The following is a 22,498-nucleotide window of genomic DNA, read 5'->3' on the forward strand; positions in this document are numbered from 1 at the left end:
TTTGTCCCCCTTTCCTTTATAGATCATGCTCATCCTGCTAAGTTTCCATCCATCGGGGACTTCACCATCAATTATTATTTTGCTCACTGCCTCTATTAAAGTTTGCTTTTAGACTTCGGACCCAATGTCTTTGTCAGCCTGTTGACGGTACTACTAGGAATCCTCTTCTCAGCCCTTTCCCACTCTCGTTGTGAAAATGGAGCCATTGCGCCACTTGATTAATTCTTGTCTATTGTGGTGCATAAGGTACTTCGTTGTTGAAATTTTTCTGTCACCCTTGTTCTTATATATTCAACAGCTTCGTCCCCTTCTAGCTTAATTAGCACCTTGATCTGTAGTTATAAACATCTGTTCTAGACTTGTCTCTTTTCTTAGGGAGTTTAGATGGTTCCGAAATTTCGCAGCTGCCTTTCTATCTTTTTTATGTACTTCTGCCAGCCACTGAGCCCCCTTCCTTATAATCTTTTCATTGATCAGAAGGGATGCTTCCCTTCTACGGCTCAGAAAGATGTCCCATTTTCTTTCTACATGATCTGACGGTTCACCCCACTGCTTAGCATGTCTGTGTTCCCTAGAGGCTTCCTGACGTTTTGATATGGCTGCCTTAACTTCCTCATCCCACAAACTCTTGGTTTTCTGTCTCCTTTTCCGGGGTGACTTGTCACGTGCCTTAGCAAGCTCTAGATTAAACAGTGTAATCATATTCGTGTATGTCCACACTGATTTATTATTCTCAGCGATTACTTTCTCAATTTGTTTAGTAGCTATGTCTATTTGCCTTCCTGAGTAAAAATTTTCCTGTAGTTGATCATCTTGTCTCCTTCTCACTTCCACTGCTCTTCCAAAACTTAGCTTGAAGTATTGTATTATATAGCGACCTCTACACCGAGAAAACATGGGAAGAGGGAGGTTGGGGAGGTCATCCGAGAGAGTCGTCGGTCAAGTTTCGCTGTTGCGCAAGGATAATTTCAGCGCCCGATTGCCGTTGACGCTGAAGAAACAACGCGAGTCTTTCCCTCCTCATTCGTCCTCGCACTTATCACGTGCCGTTATCGGAGCTTGAACAGCCATGAAGCTGCCAGTGTCCCTCGTCTCGCAACTGCGGTGCACAGCACGGCACAACTTTTTCCGAGGAAACATGGCCCTACTGCACTCGTCTGCTAGCAGCACGGCAGCCGCCGGATCGGTACGTGAACAACCACGCTAGTAGACGTCGAGAACGTTGCTGAAGACGAGCATATGTCCAGCACATCGCGTAAATGCCGGCGTGAGCGCATCGGTGCGCTGCGACTGGACAAGGACGCGGGTTTTTATCGCTCTCTCGCCGTCCGGCGCATCGGACGAGCTTGGTCACCTTACGTTACAGAAGTGCATCGTAAACGAGCTACTAAGTCTCGTGAACTTTTCGTTGTTCGCGTCTTCAGTGTCTCGGCGTCGACATCGGTAAGTGACGATGTGGTGTAAAAAGGCGCCAGCATCTTCCCGCGGGGGGAACTCGACAGTTGGCACGAAGTGTGGCAGCTTGCGCGCTAGTTGGTATGGCATGACGATAGTTATAGCGCGAGAACAAAACGACGTCACAGAGACAAGGAATCCTTCGTCTCCTTCTTGTCTCTGTGTCGTCGTTTTGTACTCGCGCTATAACTATAGTTTGTACGAGACGCGAGCATGCGGCACGAGACGCGAGCATGCGCAGTGGTGGTGTCGGCGACACCGTCGACGCCGGATTTGCGAGTAGGTGCGACTACGAAATGTTCTGCACTTAGAACGTGTGCAGTAAAACACTCGCAGCTCCCCGTATCACGGAGAGGGCATCACTAAAAACGTTCTCAGTCTTAGGATGAACTCTGAACAGCTTGCAGGGCTCGAGGAATGTGAAACATCGATCTGCACAAGTTGCGCGTACGTAGTCGTCATTTTTTTTTAACGAAACGCACTTCGGCAAGTCAGTTTAGCTGTCAAAAATTAGTTGCAGTCACCGCAATGTAATAAAAAGTGTACCTTTCGTTCCTGTTCACAAATGAACATTTAGCAATCGAACGGCACGCACTCTAAGCAATATTGCCGAGAATTCGTGCCGGTAGATTGAAGAAAAAAAATTTTAAAAAGTGTTACAGCATTGAAAATATTGCTTGCACCAAACCACTTCTCTCGAATGTCATGTGCCACGCATTCATTTACCCCTGTCCTTTCTTTTTTTCCATCTGCAGGGAGACTATCGGATCGAGTCTGACACATTTGGTGAACTCAAGGTGCCGAGCGACAAATACTATGGAGCGCAGACTATGCGTTCTATGCTCAATTTCGACATCGGTGGCGAGAACGAAAGGATGCCGGTAGGTGTTGTGGAGAAGGGAATTTCTGTGGTGATTGAGCGTTTGGTGTTGTTTGAGAGCAAAAGGCTACTTTCAAATCGGCACGTGTATTTCATGCAATGAGTATCCTTATCATTATTTAAATAAAGTATTTTACAGACAAATTTTTGTAGTTTACTGCAGGACCACACTTTCCTCAAGATTTCGCTCCAGATAGTTGAAGGGCTCGTAAGCCACCTCCAATATTTTTTCAAGCATTTCAAGTAAACGCGAGCATCGAGTGCAGAATGCCGGTGCGATCAACGATTATGCAAGTGGCAGTGCTGCGGGCCGCCGGCGGGCCACATATATCATGAAACAATCCCTCCTCCTTTCGGGCCTCCGTATGACGCGCCGCACCACATTTCTGGTGCACCGAGTCAAATACGCCAAATATGCTGTCGAGCAAAAGCCTATGACTTCTGGTCAGTCTGCAAGCAGCTGTCCGTGCTGCTTGTTTTTCGTCGTGTTGCCTGCGTGCGTTTATAACATGGGCAGGGCACAGCGTGTCTCCTTAAGGGTCCGTCGCATTGGCAATCCATTGAAGGCATGTGCGCAACGCAGCTAGGCTCCATACCGGCATGATTACCGGATGGTTCGCCAACAAGCACACAACTGTCGGCAACTGGAAGCTGACGGTGTATCAAGCAGCGCGTCGGCGAGGATGTAACCACGCGAGATTGGGAGGGGCGCTCGGCGAAAGGGAAAAGTGGCATGGAAGAGGACGCCAGCGGAGGGAAGCGCAGGAAAGAGTGAAAGAAGTGGTCGTCACGGTTTTGACAATCAAACTTGTCTAACTCCGCTATTACTGCACTGTTTCGAAATATTCTCACGGCTCTGTGTTTGTTGTACACTCATGCACAATTCTCCCACAACTGAATTTCTACCTCTGGGTGGTTTACAAGCCTTCTAAGTGCTTGACATGACATAATAGCTCAAATTAGATGCTGTATGTAAATGTCGCAAGGTGTTGGAGCAAAGACCTAACAGTTAGTGTGCTGCACAGCTATTGACCAAACATGCAGAAATACCTGAAATAAGTTCAAAGCTGCTTGTATGAAACAACAGATGAAAGAAGATGAGTATTTAGAGAGCTCATCTTTTTGTTTGACGCCACCTCACTAAAAACCTGCAGATAATGAAGCCGAGGAAGGTATAGCAGATGTTAATTGTACAATTTCAAGTGTATTGTAGTAATTGCGATATAGATGTGAAGGCTGTAAAGTGGACAAGAAGACAACTTGCCAATATGACTGAAGCCAAACCTTCCACACATGCGGTCGTGGCTACGAGCAGGGCTAACTCCCAGGTTCGCATGCAAATAAATACCCAATAAATAGGATGAAAAAACGACTGCCACCGCAGCGCTATTGGTGGAGCATTGTATACTTCGTCAGGATGTTGCAGGTACAGTCCCTTTCGGCAACAAGTTGTCTTTTAATCCCTTTTGTTTTGTTCCCATCTATATTACAGTTACTACGAAGCACTTCAAACAGTTAACGTCCCCGATACCATCCTTGGCTCCATTATCTGATCGCTTTCATTGAAGTTGTATATAACAATGTACCTTACAATTGGCTTGCTTTGGCTCATGTACGTATGAGGGAATCTGGTGTCAAATTACTTTCGTCAAGTGACTTAGAAGTAGAAATCGTCACACTGAGATAGTCTGTGACGCGGGGTCTTGGTATTTTTGTCTTGGATTGTTCTTTCCTCTACAAAAACTGTAAACAACCTGCATTGTCAATGTTTTCCAGTTTCCAGTCATCAAAGCTTTTGGCATCCTCAAAAAAGCTGCGGCCATCGTGAACAAGGAGTATGGCCTGGACTCTAAGCTGGCGGACGCCATCTCACAAGCGGCCGATGAGGTTTGTTTGTTCTGGCCTTGGCTGCTCGTCATATGGTCGCATCATAATTGCAATTTTTTCGCAATTGCAAACTTTTTTTTCCTAAAATGCATAAGCTCGGAAATGCAACCAAGGACTGTGTGGGACTATGTACTAATTGGGGACCAGCAATCATTTCAGTACAGGAAACAATAACGGTGCACTTAAGATTGCAGTCGTGAAAGGTCATTAGAGGTATGCAGCTTTCTGGATGCCTATGACAAGTAGATGTCTCGCTACGGACAGATTTCTTGTGGAGCTTAATGCCTCTCACGAATGCACGTGCTTCCAATTTATAGCTAATTTCATGTTAAGTCACTGATGGTATGGGGCTGTGCTGTTTGTTTTGAAATGACCTGACAACGCTTCTTGTGCATTGTCATAAGGTTGCTGAGGTGTGGTGACGATACAGCCCCTGAGCTGTGCTGAGAGTGGTCATTCTTTTCTCTCTGCAGGTGATTGATGGGCGGTTAAAATCGCACTTCCCACTGGTCATCTGGCAAACGGGCTCGGGCACCCAGTCCAACATGAATGTCAACGAGGTCATTGCCAATCGGGCCATCGAAATTCTTGGGGGCAAGCTTGGAAGCAAGAGCCCTGTTCATCCTAACGACCACGTCAACAAAAGCCAGGTGGGATGGCCTTGCATTGCGCAACTCCCGCATTCCGCGTTAGAGCAAGTGAATATTAGAACAGCATGATTGTTGTTTGACTACTTGAAGTCCTGGAATACTCGGAACATCTTTTATGTGCACTGTTGTACAAGGGGCACGACATAGAAGTACAGCCAGATGCAATAATTCATTAGCCAGCCTTTGCTTCCTGTATAGTTCGTCAACTTGTTCCCATCTGCATCACTATTGCTAGCGATGCTACAAAGTGAACATACCTCCCTATGCTTCACCTGTGCTTGTTGCTCACAGTACATTTGCACCTTTTATTGTTATGACAACGCTTGTTGCAGAGTTCAAACGACACGTACCCGACAGCCATGCACATTGCGGTTGCCATGGAGATCGACACGCTCCTTTTGCCGGCACTCAAGAAGTTGCTCGACGCACTTCGCACCAAGTCCCGGGAGTTCGATGACATTATCAAGATTGGCCGTACTCACACTCAGGTGAGACTTTGCAATGCTGTGGTACTTGTTGCTTACTACTGTTAAGTACAGATTGGTCTTTTGTTAAGGAAAATGCCTCATTGGTGGGGGGGATGTTGGCACCCCCGGTGAAGTCGTTTTCACCTCATGGCACATGCACATCTGGCAAATCAGCTTATCTCTGTCATGGACGGGCAGGAGTTGGCGCTGTGTTTGTGCAGTGGCACCACCTGGCGGTTGGGAGGTCACGCGCGCTCATGAGGACAAGCACTTCTTTGCTTTTGTGGCTTTGTGTGGTTAGCGATAGCCTGCTGTCAGAAAGGTCTACCGGTGCAATACTATGCCTCATTCCTGTAGGCTCTCTTGGCAAGCCTAACGTTGTTGTTGATGCTGCATTTGCAGTATTTGGGGGTACATTGTGTATCATCTGTTGTTTTGTGTGTGTTATGTTCTCTGTGTGCTTTATTGGCATTATATTGGGTTGTTTGTCATGTTACGGTAGTTATTTCAAACATTCGGCTGGCAAGCTCACCTTTACGTGAAAGCTATTCATAAATGTTCATGTGCTCATTGCACAATGGTGTGTACTGTGTTTGCTTGTTCTGATAGTGGTCTTTTTTTTCGAACCCCAGCATGTGGCCTTAAGAGAGCATTATTAGATTCCTAAACAGGGCTCGTTAGCATTGGTTCATCACAAAGAGTAGACGGTGGGACAAAGAGTACACAAACGGACAGATGCATAAATGATCAGCTTATTGTTAATCAGTAAGGAACTTTGAATTTGATATAGGGCAACATCTGTCCTGTTCGTACTACTAATATCCTGCCTTTTTGTCTGCATTGTTTCGATGTGATGATTGGAGCAACAGTCACTGTATAAGTGTATGTCATTCAGTCACAGGCACTATTAAGTTCTTGTGTTAAAGAATATGCCTCATTGCACGATTCATTTTGACACTAAAACAATGATTAGTGGTGCTGTGGGCAAGTTTGATTTAGTAGTATCCTTGTGGGGCAGTATTTTGGAATGTTGGGCCGAACAGCTGACTTTTATGCGACCAATAGATATGAGTGCGACATTGAATTAGCAACATCTACAAGCAAAAGTTCAATGAGAAAACGTACTATATAGACCAATGTTTACTGATTTTTCGTTTGTCATGGAAGACCAGGTGCTTGTTTGATATGTATGAGGGTCTTGTTTAACGGAAAGTGCAGCACAAAGTTAGTGTACTAAATATAGAAAAAGTACAATGCTCAAACTTCTATATAATGAACATGGATATAATGAAATATTGGCTATAACAAAGTGAATAAAAAATAGTCTTGCAATAGATACAGTTTTAGGAATAACCTTTGTAAGAAATTTAATGATATAATGAACTTATTTCCTTTTGTATGATGCAACTTTGTTATGACGATGTTTGAGTGTTTACTCAGAACCTGAGAAAAAATGTCAGCGGCACCCACAGAACCGTCACCCGTGAAGGGCAATTGTGTTAGGTTAGTTCTGCTTGAACCATAAGTACTTTTTCACAGCTAAAAATTTGTTGTTACTATCTGAATTTGGCGGAGCAGCAGTGTCATTATTCCCAACGAAATTTACCAGGTCGTTCCAGTTTGCAATCCAAAACAGCTATGGAGATGTGTCTGTATGTAAACATCAACTATCTACAACTCGCGAAGAGCTTTTGATATTAAGAGTACAGTTGAACCCCCTTTGTGATGGGACTAATATAAGACGCAAATGGGTGTGAGAGACACCAGTGTGCCTGCATCGAAATGGGGGTTATCAGAATATGAGAAGATGGTACCCTGCTTACAAGGGACATCTTGTGTAAAGGACAAGAATGGTGCGTGTCCTTATAAAGAGGTTAAACTGTATGAGTAAGCACTATTGGATGGAGCATTTATGCCGATTCCCTTTGGGAAGACAGCGATGACGGTGGGCAGCGTTGAATATAGCTGATAGTTTTCATTGTGGAGCTAAGATTAGGGAATTCCAAAATTCACTACATTGTGGATTTCGTTAAGTCGTGGTTTATTTTGTCATGGGTAAACTAAATGTCGGCCGGTAGTAACGATGACATGCTTGTATATTCATAGACATGCCTTGTGTTTCATTTTTTTTAATGTAGGATGCTGTGCCTCTGACCTTGGGCCAGGAATTTGGCGGTTACGCTACCCAAATTGAATACGGCATTGAGCGAGTTAAAGCGACGCTTCCACGTCTATACTACCTCGCTGCGGGTAAGTTTGGGCCAATCGGGCCTCGTCTGCCAACTGCATTAATAGAGTTGTCGTGTGCAAAATGGCTTGGCCACATTTCTCTGCTGTCATTTTGCCTAGCTGTGTAGTTTGTGTATCTGTGATCGCATGGTTTCTGGGCCTTGTGTGCAAAATGACCACTTTCGTTCTCGTACTCGTCTCGCTTAATCGCTCTGCAGTTATTGAGATGCTAAGCATGGCGTATAATTTAAGCAGGTTTATTAAGCCTTGCCGCAGGTATAAGTGTCCCTGTGGAGCTTCGTGGTTGTAGGCCATGTCAGGAGGGGGGAGCACATTGACAAATCCTTATTTCTGATGATATGCTAATCATAAAAATCTGTTGAAGTGTGACACAATTGAAGGTGACATTGTAGTATGTTGCCTACTTGGTACGATATCGTTAGCCTGACTACGCCCACTGCAGGGCAAAGGCCTCTCCCATGAGTCTCCAATCAACCCGGTCTTGTGTTTCCTGCTGCCACATTATACCAGCGAACTTTTTAATCTCCTCGGCCCACCTTACTTTCTGTCTCCCCCTCGTGCGTTTGCCTTCTCTGGGAATCCACTCAGTTACCCTTAGCGTGTATCCACACGACGGATATATTTGTGCAAATCTCTTTCGTAGACAATCGTTCCGCCGCCCGTTCGACTGCGAAACACATCTAGATGATGAGTGTACGAAGTGAGCAGACGGACGTGCTGGAGAAAAAAAACATGGCGGCACTGTCTGCTTCGAATCTTTAAGCTCTTCATCGTGCATTGCGTGGGCTGTTATTCCCAAACTGATGGTTGTGTCGGCTTTAGGTTTGTGTCCTCAAGCTTCGGCGGCAATGTATACATAACAATTTGATACTGTTCCCGAGCGCCATACTCCTTTTCTGAGAGCTATAGCAAGCACTGCTATTGGCAGAACATGAGCTCGGTGATCTGCGATAGCGCGAGTGCTGCCAAATCTCAGACTTCGTAATAATGTGGGAATGCTTGCTTATTCCTATTTTCTCTAGATGGCACGAGCAGTTTAAAGGTTGAAAACCCATACATCGCTAGCAGAAATATTGAAGGCTTATGTTTCAGTCTATGACGCTGAGTTCGAAGTTGAAGTCAATATGGAGGTCGAAAGAAAGTGACGATTAGCTGCAATGGTTGTCCCATTAGCGAAATCAGACGATAAAGCGCCCATCTTTTCTGCAAAACAATCTTGTTCGCAAAATGACTACATCGCTAACAAGCATCTGGGTGTCAGCCCAGAAATCAGCACTTGTTGCTAGACCTGTAATGGTGACCTCAGCTAAATTTGTTGTGTATTTTCGTGCGAATCCAACTGCGAGAAAGGCCTTGGCATTTTCCGTCCGCGATGTCTGCGGACCCGGCACGAATGGCAAAAATTTGCAGCGGGAGTTCACGTGATGCGCCGTCCGCCGGAGAAAACACAGATTGGGTCTGTCGTGTGGATAGGAACTTGATGACCAGCGATATATCGCAGTAGAATGTCTTAAAAACTTGACTCAATACATAAAGAAAAAATATTGATGCTGTTCAGTGATCTATGAGTTAGCCTTTGTTTTTGAATTATTCATTCATGGCTGCTGATCTATATGACTATTACGAGCAGCTAGTACTTTATATAGTTGTAATGTCGACTTGGCTGCCATTTGGTAGAATAAAGAAAAAAAAAACGTGGTTGATTTCTCTATATAGGAATCTGCGTAACACGGAAGTGAAATGTGTCTTTACAGAGGCAGTTGAGTGTTTTTTGTGTATTACTTCAGCAACAGCAACAAATTGCAAAGTCACGTTAAGAAGAGCAAGCAGCTCGAAACTTGCAGCGCACACCTCAAGCAGAAAGCACACACGAATTCAGCATACAAAGGACGAGCTCAGACTAACAACTGTCACAATCCTTCCTGCGCCCTATGTCAGCAGCGAACTCTTTTCGTAAATGCGATCATGGCCGCTTGCAAAGTGACCTTCATCCTTTCCCGAATTATGAGTGTGATAAGAGTGTAAGCAGGAGAGACCACACTTCGTGGAGGCGGCGACCTTGAGAGCACATCGTACACGAGACTGTCACACCATCTCTCAACTGATAACAAAAGCGCGCTGAAGTTTCGAAGCTCTGGGGACTGCTAAACGTTGTATGGTGTGTACCAATGGCTTGCCGTTAGCACTCCAGACAACGTATGCTGTGTGGCATAGTGGAGAGCGCCGGGCGCTGAGAATCGAGAAGATTCTGGTTCGGTTTCGCATGACAGATGTTTGCCTTCTGACTTTTTCTTTGCAATCTCTTAGCATATGTTTTTCAAGGTCACTTTTGTGACGGAAGTACGTCAACAGAGCCGTAATGAACCATGCCATAAAACACTTTCGTGTTAAAAAATGTGATTAGTACTTGACATGATCCAAAATTGAAGCATAGTTATACTGGCAGGGGCAGATAGAGCAGGGTGCTCATTGAAGCAGGTGTCAGTTCTCTTTTATAGATAGGGCTTTCTTCATAAATAACAGCTGATTCAGTCATTTATTATTTCATTTACCTGATCTATGTCACACTTTGATCACGATGTGTTCATTATAGCCTTTCTCAAAGAACGAAAAGGTTACACTAGCCACGTAAAGAAAACAGCAAAGCTGGTTGATCTTAGTCTTAACGTGGCGTTTTTTCCAGGGCATATAAAGATGAATCGAACCACAGTCTTTCGCAGACCGTGCAAGAATGTCCAAACTAATGTGCCAGAGCTAACTTGCAAAGCTAGCTGTGGCACCCTTAGTAAAAGCGCAAGGTCTTTTGTCGCTCGTACTGGGCTTGTGCGGCAGGCAAACTGGGTGCAGCGGCTGCTTGGGCTATCTCTGTCGGTGGGTACGGCTGATAAGCAGTGGCGCGAAGGTTGTACCAATGCGTGATATGCAATGACGTGGAGTGTTTTTTGCGTACAGCTGACGTTTCACCTTGAGCTTTCAGAGCTTAACTGTTTGAAAACATTTGACAACCATAGTTTCTGATGAAAGAATCTTTATAGCATCACAAGACTGTTGCAAATGTCGTTTGTTCAGTTTTCTTGTTATGATATGAGGCTGTTGTATTTCTTGCGATTGATTTCACTTGTGCATTTGTTTCGCAGGTGGCACGGCTGTCGGCACAGGCCTCAACACAAGGATTGGCTTTGCCGAGAAGGTGGCCGAAAAGGTCTCTCAGTTTACGGGTGAGTCGATAGTGTCTCGTGCATGCAAGCCTTTCATCTCGTTCCTTAACGCATGATGCTATCAGCAGCACCACTAAACATTACCTGCATAGTACATGCCTACCATAAATACTGGAATATTACCGTAAAAGCCCGCATACAGTCCGGTGTTTTTTCTAGATTTTAGGGTACAAAATTTTGGGCCTGTACTATCTGCGGGTCCCAAGAATTTTCGGCCGAAATTCAGTTTTGGTTTCGGCATAATGCAGTGCTATCATCATCATCATCAGGTGTTCACGCACTTTTGTGCTAGGTACTAGGTTGTGGCAGCGGCAGTAGCAGGCATCGGTCTTACAGACCTTCGTATGCAACAGTGGTCAGTGGCCTTTGCTTCAACTTGGCGCTCATAACGACGGCCACGATCTTGCTCTTGTAATTTTACACCATGTCAGCACCGTGCAGGCAGTACTCGGCTTATTTTAAAAGGAAAGTTATCTCTGCTGCCGAAACCATTGGCAACTGTGCAGCAGAGCAGCAGTCAATGAGCGGAGTATTCGCAGTTTTGGTGGAAGCAGTAGGACGCCCTTTTTGCTTGCAGCGGCCCGCAAAAATGTTTCCGCGGACCAAAAGCGGAAACCTTTTTGTGTTTCCCGATGTAGAACGAGAACTCCCAGACTTTGTGTGGGAGCGGCAAGCTGCACATCTCGCTGTTAACATCGAGCTGCTGCAAGCGAAGGCAATGGAGATTGCTTGGGACAAAGGCATTCAGCCGGAGGATTTCAAAGCGAGCAAGCATTGCTTTTCATGGACCGCGCTGGGTTCTCCCTACGTCGGCGTTCGTCGGTCTCGCAAAAGCTATCAAAGAGCTACAAAGAGAACCTTGTGAAGTTTTAAAGGTATGTAATTGTGTTAAGTGAAAACGTGTCCCTTTTCAGCTGGGCTGTATCGGCAACGGGGATCAAATGCCGGTCTACCCGGATATGTTCTCGACGCTGACGGTGCATCAGAAATGCTCCAGGAAAGTTATTGTGCAATGGACTGGAAACGAAAAAACGCGGGTGATTGTAATGTTGTCCTGCACTGCAGACGTTTGCAAGCTACCACCCTACGTGGTGTTCAAACGAAAGACACTGCCGAAGGGGGAGAAGTTCCCAAAAAAATGTCGCCGTCCGCTGCCAGGACAAGGGGTGGATGGGCGAATCGCTTGTGCTTGACTGGAGACAGTCGGTGTGGTGTCGACGGCCCAAAGTACTGCTGGGGCTCCCTTTGATGCTTGTGCTCGATGGCTTCTGCACCGAGCTCGGATGACATCACAGCTGCAGCCGCTTAATGTGTGCCTTAATAAGAAATTTAAGGATCATGTCAAGCGCTTGTATGCAGAGTAGATGAGGTCTGGAGAACCAGAAGTGACCCCTGCCGGACGGCTGAAACGGTCCACGTCAGCGATGCTGTGCTCATAGATAGTCTAGGCTTGGGCCTGCATTTTCGAGGTGCTCGTTTGCCGCGACGTTCAAAACGTGCTCCATCTCAAACACACTTGATAGGACTGAAGATGATGTGCTGTGTGAGAACATTTCCAACAAGGGAGCTTCGGAAGAGAGTGCGTCCGATGACGACGATGAATTAAGTGTGTCAAAAAATGCATTTATACATTTCAAACGAGCTTATGGCGCAAAGAAACACAAGAGAAAGATGCTTGTCCTTCTCTTGTGTATCTTTGTGCCATAAGCTCGTTAGGAATGTACCAACTCACCCAACTAGTCACTATACATTTCACTTGAGGTATACTTCTTTTCTTGCGCTTGCTATCCCCAAATTACACCCCGGACTATATGTGGGTCCAAGCTAAACTGCGGGCTTTTACGGTAGGTTGAACCGGAATATAGGTTGACCTCTCAAACTTTGAATTTCCGAAAATAAAATTTAAAAAAATCGCAAAGTATCGCAACACACCCTTACCCTGGTGAATACGCGACACAACCAGCTGCACTGTGGTGATATTTCTTATTATTTGGACACCAATCTTATGTAGTTAAACACCAGAAAGCCACAAAGTGCTGTCACTCAGACTCGTCCAAACTTGAGTTCGACGACGTCTGTATTTCACTAGTAACGCCTAGAGTGCGTTGTCCTCCGTTCCATCCAATGTGTTACTGATACAGCATTTGCGAAAAGACGGAATTCCGCCACCCCAGTGCAAAGCCCTTTTGCTTCATAAATAGGTGCGCCCATAATGGCAAGTCCTTTAATTGTGCCCTTGTGAGCCCAGAGTCGCGCGCTATCTTGAGAGCGTTTGTGCGGATGCACTCCGCTGTTACGAGTAGTGACCTTGCACGTAGCTTCTGAACGGATTCGGTGAGTAGTGTTTCCAGTTCAGGGTGCACTGCAGTCCGCCCACGAAACGATGTTTTTTTTTTTTTTTTGGTTGCTGCAGGATGTGATGGACTGCTTTTGGCTCCTCTAGTATTGGACACTTTTCTCTAATGCACCGAATTCCCATTGTGCCACCAGGTTGCCGTGCGCTTCGGGACACTCGATAACTTTTTCTTAAAGCCTATCATAAACTGTCGTCGGTTACCACTAATTTCTAAATGAAACAGAAAACAGCAGACTGACAGCACATAACCGAGGTGAAATGGCGTTGCTTAAACACTGTAGGCATTGTCTAGCCTTGCCCAACGGCGCTGCTGCTGATGCTTCTGATGGCAATGGAGGCTTTAGACTTGAGCTGCCCACTGTTGCGAGACTTCCACATTTTTTTCTGCCAATGACCGGTATATAACATGAGAGTCAACTTTTCATTGTTTTTTTTTTTTTTTGAGTTCCAACTATGTTCTGGTTTTTGCAGTAGTATTTGACAGAATTGTACATTGTGCTGCGTCTCTTACCGGGTGGTTTATTTGTTCTTGCAGGCCTGCCCTTTGTGACGGCACCGAACAAGTTCGAAGCGCTGGCCGCCAATGATGCCATGGTCGAGGTGTCTGGCGCCCTGAACGTGCTTGCTTGCAGCTTGATGAAGATAGCCAACGACATCAGGTTCCTCGGATCGGGACCACGGTGCGGTTTCGGCGAGCTCTCCCTGCCCGAAAACGAGCCGGGAAGCAGCATCATGCCAGGTCTGTTCATTTGCAGAACTGTAGTGACCGTTCTGCTGCTGTGTCTTTAGGTGCACATGCAGATCCGCAAGCATAGCAGGTGCTTCAGAGGTGTCGAATGGTGGCAGTTCGGTGGGGAAGGGGGGAGTGCAAAAGGCTTTTGCTTCCTCTCTGTATTCCCTCTTCCACCGCAGCACCAACACTTGCCTTCACACAAACCACACCGACATTTGTCCCCTTTTCTATGTGATGTAATGCGAGTTCCCCTTTTCTTCATAGATGATATCCTCGCTATGCCCATGTGGCGGACTACTTGAAATACCGTATTTACTCGCATAATGAACACATTCGCATAAAAAATGCACCCGCACTTTTAGTCATCAAAATTATTTTTTTCCCCCGCATAATAAATGCACCCCTACATTCAGCCACTGCAGTCACGCTAACTGACACCTGGCGCCTCCTTACCTGTTGGATCTCTTCTGTTTTTTATTATTATGCCGACCCTCCTTGGCTGCTTTGGCTCGCTCCCTCCCGCCTTCGCCCATCGCTGTGTGCCATATTGTTTTTCTTTCTATCTGTGTGCAGCACGTCCCCCGTTTTTTTTATCTGTACGCCACAGCGGAGTTCACGAACTGTGCGAGTCTAAAGACATCGCAGCTGATAAGCCCACAGCGAGGGAAGGCCATGAAACTGCCCGCGCCAACCAACAGTCGCTTCGTGCAAGTACAAAACTTTAAGACCCAACGACGTACACGCCATTTTCGAGCGACGACGCGAGGATTTGCTGTCACGAAGGGTCCTTTGTCGCTATCGTGTCGCAGGTTTCTGGAAAACCAAAAAAGAATCGCTTGTCATCCAGAAAAGATCGTGATGATTTCCGCAACATGGTAGCACCCCTGATACTCGCTTCACTTGTTCTCTGCGCGTACAGGAACTTTTCATGTGGAAGTGAGGCGACGGTTTGTTTTGCTGCTTCGAGGGCAGCTTGCTGCAATGTTGGTTACTTGCTACAATGTCAATGGCGTCGTCGCGGTCATTGTGCGAAGAGGACGCGAAGTTTGCAAAGTGCGTTGTAGTTTCGTAGTGCATGTGTCTGGGCGCCCCTCAGGATCACATAAGATACCACTGTTGCGATTAAACGATTGCGAGAAAAGATAGCCGCGAAATGCTTTTATGGCATGCGCAGGTGGCGTGGGGACAGCTTGCAGAAGATAGCTGCCACCAACTAGTGAACATGAACAAAGTGCAACAAAGAAGCTGCTTCCAAACAGTGTACGCGTATGTCAAATGCGAAAGGCTAAGCAACCTAACTTTCTTTTTTCCATTACCGGACTTTTTGCTCATCCCAAAAAAGTTTTCGTAAAATCTGCCCCACATAATAAATGTACCCCCAACTTTGCTCCAATGTTTAGAGAAAAAAAGTTCATTCATTATGCGAGTAAATACGGTAAGTTTGCTGGGTCAGCTGACAGACATGACATAGATGAGTAATAAACTTTGCTGTCATGCATTATCACCTTTTCTGCTTGAGAGGTGCTGAAAGGGGGAAAGGAAAAAAACTGGAAATAATAGTAACATAAGACTTAAGAAGACAGAAGAGACCCTGGTCAAATGTCTGAAGGTTGACTGCCAATTGCCTTCGCTACCAATGAAGCAGCCCCCCTTCACGAGCCGATCGGCGGAGTCGCTGGCTGGCTGACTCGCGACATTAGCCCATTAGGTAGCTGTGTGACACCCGGCGAAGCCTTTCAATTAATGCAGTGAAAAAAATTCAGTCTTGAAAATAAACCTATCCATAGCTTAGGGTGCCCCTTAAACACACCATGAGGCAGAAGCTTTTTTGTTTTTCGTTAAGCTGCTGATACAAATCGAAATAATTATTTAAAAAAGATAAACGGGTCTCCAATGGGCTAGTCTAGAGTGCATGCCCACTGGTGCTGGCTCATTTCCCCCGGTATTTGAGGAAGATGTGCCCCTGCCTTTTGAAGTTGTATGCAATGACAGGGTCCTACAATTGCATGTATGTAATGCTGTGAAAACAAGTAGCTGGCTGTGGAAAATAAGCACGTGCGACACCAGGCCTGTTGGCCAATTGCAATTAGCTTGGCTTCTGCAGAAACTCATCCCACTGCGTGGCATGCTGGATTCTCTGCCTGACAAAGTATAAAGCTTGCCGATATTGTGTTCTGCCTCTTCCCGGTGTTCTGCAGGCAAGGTGAACCCGACACAGTGCGAGGCCGTCACTATGGTAGCCTGCCAGGTCATGGGGAACCACGTTGCTGTCACTGTTGGGGGTAGCAATGGCCACTTCGAGCTGAATGTGTTCAAACCACTGATCGTGTCCAACGTGCTTCGCTCTGTGCGGCTCCTGGCAGACTCTAGCGTCTCCTTCACGGACCACTGTGTGGTCGGCATTGTGCCGAACAAGTGAGCGCTTCCTTCTGTTTGTTAGATAATGTGGAAAACCTGCCACGCAGCTTTCCTGAACTGCAAAAACTTCTTCATAGTGGTGGCACTGTTATAAGTCTCTTTAACGTTTATCGTTGCAACTTGCATCTGCAGGGCCAGGTTAGCAGGTAAGATGTTGCACTGCCGAGTTTGAGGGGGTGTGTTCAGTTACTGGCAACTGCAGCTGCCTTTTGATAGGTGCACAATTATTGAAAAGTAATTATTGTAGTTTTACCATTTTTTATTGTCTTATAGACCATCATTATTGTGGCCTCTTCGTGCAAATTAATGAATAATAGGCATGGATATGCAACGGGAATGTCACCTGCACATCGAAAAACACAGTCACGTTTTTTTACGTGCTTGATAGAAACTACAGTGCATTTTTGTAGCTAGTTTCAAACACAATAAAAGTTAATGAAAGAGTTTCCGAGATTTTCTTGACATCCTCTTGTCAACGCAAGGTGGCAACATATGGCATGGATGTCACGTTCTATTACTCAGGTTTGAAGCTGTGTGCTGAACCGTCATCCTGTGACGATCGACACCCTGCCTCTTTTCCGAATATTGCAGGGAGCGCATCTCCAAGCTGCTCAACGAGTCCCTTATGCTGGTGACGGCGTTGAACCCGCACATCGGCTACGACAAGGCGGCCAAAATTGCCAAGACGGCGCACAAGGAGGGCACCACGCTCAAGGAGAGTGCCGTCAAGCTCGGATACCTGACCGCCGAGGAATTCGACAAGTGGGTCCAGCCCAAGGACATGCTGGGACCCAAGTGAAGGGCACATATGCTGGGAAGTATACCAAGCCGTCAACGTTTCACAAGGGTGCACCGGTGACAGTGTTCCTCTGTTCATACGGGAACACCTTTCTTTGTCTTCTCATCTCGTCGAATCCGCGCTTGAAAGTACCACACTGCCGTCTGTGCACCCGAGTGCATTTACACTGCTCCGGTTCGCGCGCTGTGCTTTGACTTCTGGATGCGAGGACTGACCGAAGACTCAGCAATGTACATCTTTCTATAGACGAGTTATGCGTCGTTTTGTGTTACGAACAATGATTTTGTGGAATGAAGGAGTCTGGATGCAATGTCTATTGCTTTTGTTCTTCATGGAAGCCATGGTAGATAGTCATGGCTTCACATCCTAAAACCAATGATGAGAAACAGCCACATTAACCTCTCAATGGTCAAATTTTTCTTCCAGACGTAAGCTGCCAGGGTTGATTTCTTTTATTGCTGATTTAAATTTTTCAGGTGAATGTATTTCAGGAAAAAAATTGTACCTTTTTTTAGGGTGACCACAAGATTACAACAATATCTTTTGTGTTGTTACATACACATGGTTTATTCAATAATAACTCTACGATATATTTTTTAAACAAGCTTATATGACTTCTGAAATTACCCGTTACAAAAATAAGTGCACGAAGTGACTTCAAGTGAAAACATAGAACAAAAGTCACCTTTGATCAAGTAAGCATTGTATCGCCATGCACACACTTTTGAGATTTTGCTTGTTTACTAACATTTTAGTCTGAACTCATAAGTAATGTCTCGCATGACAAGTTGACGTCCAATGAAGATGACAGTCGAGCGGCGATTCGGAGGAATCTCCAATAGACTGGCTTACAGCATAGAAAGTGACGGGCACTTTCGTAGTATGCAAGCAAACTGCGAGAGTAAAGAGTATGGTTTTTGCATGCATCCGGAAAGCGAAAACGAGTCGGAAAGTTATGTTACTTTTAACCAAACGAATGCAGTTTTTGCGTGTCCCCAAAACAGGGAACTCTATCGCAGCGACATTTGCACGTCTTACTTTCTGTTGGATGGCGAGAGAGTGTGGGTACTGTAACGCAGGTTCTTTTATTGCGATAGCAGTTATATGGACACTCTTGGTTAGATTTTGCCGCCACCGCCTGCGTCGTCGACATCGGAGTCGCCAGCACTCATCGTATATTTATACGTATCTATATATATGTAAACGCATGAAAGAAAAATAATCCAGAATAAGACTCCGGTGCGCGGATTTGAACTTGCGACCTCTGAATCGTGAGTGCGAGGTGTTTACCACTGAGCCACAGAGGAGCAGCTCCTTCAATGTTAAAACGGGAAGCTATCTACCGTATTCACTCTATTCTACCGCGTCCTCGATTGTAACGAGCACCCAGTTTCCATGACAGTAAAAAAAAGGACTGCATCGATTGTAACGCGCACCCATTTTTCTCGTTGGTCCGCACGATCACACCACTTGGGAAAATGACCCCTTTCGGGAGCGTCTTTCGTTTAAATATGAGGTACGGAGGGCTGCTTGTGCCCATCTGACGTGCAACAGAGCATTGCCGTCACTCTAGTTTTTCTGTGGCCCTATGTCAGCTCGCGAACTTGCTTCGCCCCCTTCTTCACAACGGTTGTGGTGCCAGGCATGTCAGGCATGTCGAAGTAAAGAAGCGTCTGATCGGCATTCTCGATTTGCCCAAGCAGGTAGCCGTTGTTGTGCTGCAAGTTTAGGACGAACCTCTGAAAACTGTGAAGCTTTTCTTCGTACTACCCCGGAAACCTTTCGCATATGCCCGTTCGCCTTTGGAGGGAAAAGCCTTTCCTCTTCATAAAGTTAGTCAGCCAGCACCTGCTCACTTTGAACTGGCTCCTCGTTAGCCCTTTTTCTAAGGCTAACTGCATGGCCCGCACTTGGAGCAGTTCTTTCGTCACGGGCCGCTGTGCCGCTCGCTGCTCAAGCACATACTCGGCAAGCAGCTCTTCAATTTGCGGAAACCGACCCTGCTGTGGTGCACTGAAGCGTTTACGTGAAGCTTTGCTGTCGACAATCTTCTTTTGTTTCCGCCAGTCCCGCAAGCACGTTTAGGGAACTCCGAACGACCGCGATGCGGCCCGATTACCGTCCATTTCTGCACACGTGATGACTTTTCTTTTAAAAGCGGCATCGTGGTGCACTCGTCGAGTTTTTGCACCCTTCCATGCCGTCGATGCTAATATACTACAAGACGCACTCCTCAGCACACGTACGAAGTGCCGCACATGGGAAACACATTGGCAGAAATGACCGACGCGCCATGCCGACGCACGTAGGGGGCGGCCATTTTGGAAATGCCGATGGCAATAGAATGACCATATTCATTTTTTTTTTTACTCGATTCCAACGCGCTTGCGATTTATGAAGTCGCTGAACCGAAAAAAAGGTGCGCGTTACATTTGAGTAATTACAATATATGTACCACTTATCCCTGCTGACAGGCATATTGGGGGGAACTATCGTATCTTCAGTATAACCAACAAGAGTGCGTACTGCCACATCGTCACGACGCGGCAGCGTGCGCCATCATCTCTCACGCGTACTTTGCGCCGCGGAGAGGAGGGGGGCGACGCTCACTCGCGTGCCCTTATCTCGTTGTGGGGAGAATCGTAGGTCTCGGCTGGCCTTGATCTTTCATGAACAATTCTGTTGTAGTTACTGGGCGCACAAAGGTCACTGCACTCGTTGCACACTCTCCATTTGCGAAAAGGGCGCGCTTTTCAGACTCAGCGAAGTAACAACTGAGACGCTTATTCGCATTCATCTGTACCTGTGAGTACGTTTTGTGCGTCATTTGTGCGTGAAAAATGCGGGCACGTTTCAATCTGCTTGCCATTCTACGCGTGATCTTCCAATTTGTTGCTATCGTGTTCATTGCTTTGCCTTTGTGGCAAAGCTGTGACCTTACATTGTAAGAGCTCCCTAGGTTTGAGCCTGTGAGAGTCTCAAGGGACAAAGCCACTTGGTTTCACAAAATGCGCACAGAAAGTTTAATTACTAAGTAGAAAGACAAAAATCTCCACAAAACCGAAACACTCAATAAACAGTTTACTGCATGCGGTGAAACACTTGTTTAAGTACACAAAATGGAAGTGCAGCCCCTTATATCTAAACTATGATGTCTCAACGTGGGCGATCGGCGGAGTGGAGCCAGAAAAGTGGTGTGCTCACCATGTCGTCGAGGGTTTGACTCATGGAGTTTAAGCGGGTTCGCTTTTTATGGCTAAGAAATGCTTGTGGCTGGGCAACGCGTTGAGAAACAAGGGAACCTGGGCAGGCAGCTCGATGCACAACTCGGGCCCGTAGCCTGATGGCTGTTGCTCGCCTGTCGGAACCGAAGTCCGGAGGCTCTATGATGGTATTCAGGACTGGAAGGCCACGGTCCTCTCAAGCAGGAACGCGATGGCAAGAGGCCCCAGCCGCGTGAAGTCTTCGAGGCTCGGGTCGTACACCCGACGGCTCACCTTCAGCATCCGGTCTGGTGACAATGTTCCGCTCGCCACGTCTTCTTCCAACTCCTTGCTCTTCTCTGGCACGGGTCTTCCTTGAGCTCTCGGGCACACTTGTCCACTCCTGATTGGTTCCATTAGAGCTTCATGGTCTTCTCTTATTGGCTTAATTTTACATTGACATTTTAACTTCGCGTCCTCGTGGCTATGTTTTCGTCATCGATATCTACTGCTTCGGCCACCATTCGCACGCGTTCTCCGTTCTTTTTCTTTTGCTCACTTTTCCAAGGCGCACACTTTAAACGCGCACTCCACTCATCACAGGTACATTTCGTCATCGCATAGCGGCCGCGGTAACTACGCAGCTTGAAATGCTGAAATCTACCAATGGACATAGACTTTGAGTTTGTGCCATCATTTGTCGAGAGAAGAGAGAACGATTTTCGGCCGACTGTGAGAATTGTTTGTAAATTCCAGGCCGCGTGCTGTGCTCTAAATCTGTCGTTCACATGCTCTCTGGAGGCTCGAATATTGACTAGCGATGTTTTCTGGCCATGCTGAAAAAATGTTGCAATGGACCCTTGTCAGTGGTGGTTCAGTTGCAATGTCAGCGCTATATGCAATTTAAGCTTATGCACAGTAAAAAGACATCATTCTTGACTGATCCAAAGCTCATGACATCATGAAAGAAGTGCCTGAATAATTGTAGGAATAATGTTTTCACTCGAGCTTTGAAGCTTGATTATGGATGAAGCTTCATTATGGATTAAGTACCCGCTTATACTGCTGTGAAGAAGCGTCTTTGCTAGTGCGACCACACTCGGCATATCGAACAAAATTACGACGGCAGACTCTGTTCATGGCCACCGTGCAATGAAGTTGAAGGTATAGAAGCACACTGGGTTTATTAGAGAGGCTTATCAGATAGTTGTATTGAATAAGCATCCATGACTGCCCACACTTTGTATGCGCTTAGTGTTCTGCGATTTCGGGGCAGCCTAAAGGTTCATGGTTGCTGCATTAACTAGCATTTGGCTGGTAATCGAGACAATGAGCAATTAGGAATAAGTAGCTGTTAACATAAAAATGTTGGCATTAATTTATTCAGCAAGATCTAAATAACCGCATTGGAACTGACATCGTGAATTGCAATTCAGCTATTTTCCAACAAGTTTGACTAGTCTGGAGCGCTTATTTAGATTTAGATCTGTAGTTGGGACGTGAGCAGATTTCCACAGTTTTGCAAGTCCACCCTTCTTTATTTGACATGTGCATATTTGTAGGTATAATAGATGGAAAATTGCAAGTAATGCGTGCACTTTGGAGCATCTTGATGCCGCTTGATTAACTGTCCATGCTCTCTATCAAGGTAAAAGGAGAAAAATTTTCTTTTGTGCACTTGCATCCGGAAGCTGCAAGTGGCGTCCCGATGGATTTGTAATGATAGCTTCCTAGGTGATGAAAAATTTGTCCTAGTTCGGGATTCAAACCTCGAACTTTCATGAACATTATTTTACCTTGCAAGCTTGTTCAGAACCGATTTGCTACACTTTAAGTGTCGCAGGGGGAGTTCTCTGCTAATTGGAAACGAGGGTTTGTTTCTAGTTTCGAGAGTTTTAACAATCCCAGTCCAGTAAAAGTTGGACATCTCCCAGTTCAGGCAGTATGGGCTTGTAGAAATGAATGACACAGAGCTGCAGTGCTGCCCTTATTACTAAACGAATGGCTTTGTTAGTTGCGCCATTAATTAGGGCTCAACTGCAGTGTTTCACTGGCATGGCTCCATGGAGTTCTTCAAGTGCAAACATACATTGCGACCGACTACGGAGCTTTGGATTGTGAAGACTAATAGCACTAACCCACTGTCCGACTGCTAGAGTCAGACTGGCTATGGCACTGTCTA

The 22,498-nt window shown here is 46.0% G+C and overlaps 1 protein-coding gene across 1 annotated transcript; it reads left to right on the forward strand.

Moving 5' to 3' along the window:
* Positions 1-923: 923 nt before the first annotated feature.
* Positions 924-17,423, forward strand: LOC119167516 (fumarate hydratase, mitochondrial). Its single transcript, XM_037419009.2, has 10 exons — positions 924-1,186; positions 2,211-2,336; positions 4,112-4,222; positions 4,696-4,872; positions 5,205-5,360; positions 7,478-7,589; positions 10,727-10,807; positions 13,699-13,902; positions 16,095-16,311; positions 16,906-17,423. The coding sequence occupies exons 1-10, from the start codon at positions 1,070-1,072 to the stop codon at positions 17,111-17,113; spliced, it is 1,509 nt and encodes a 502-aa protein (XP_037274906.2). The 5' UTR covers positions 924-1,069; the 3' UTR covers positions 17,114-17,423.
* The last annotated feature ends 5,075 nt before the right edge of the window (positions 17,424-22,498 follow it).

The sequence above is a fragment of the Rhipicephalus microplus genome, chromosome 6 (genome assembly GCF_043290135.1).
Source record: "Rhipicephalus microplus isolate Deutch F79 chromosome 6, USDA_Rmic, whole genome shotgun sequence".
Lineage (NCBI taxonomy): Eukaryota > Metazoa > Arthropoda > Arachnida > Ixodida > Ixodidae > Rhipicephalus > Rhipicephalus microplus.

Bases quoted from the DNA above. Each gene is read 5' to 3' on its own strand.
- LOC119167516 (XM_037419009.2), top strand. From the start codon at position 1,070: ATGAAGCTGCCAGTGTCCCTCGTCTCGCAACTGCGGTGCACAGCACGG. The intron at 1,187-2,210 runs GTACGTGAACAA...TTCCATCTGCAG, and splicing joins GCACGGCAGCCGCCGGATCG to GGAGACTATCGGATCGAGTC. The intron at 10,808-13,698 runs GTGAGTCGATAG...TTGTTCTTGCAG, and splicing joins AAAGGTCTCTCAGTTTACGG to GCCTGCCCTTTGTGACGGCA.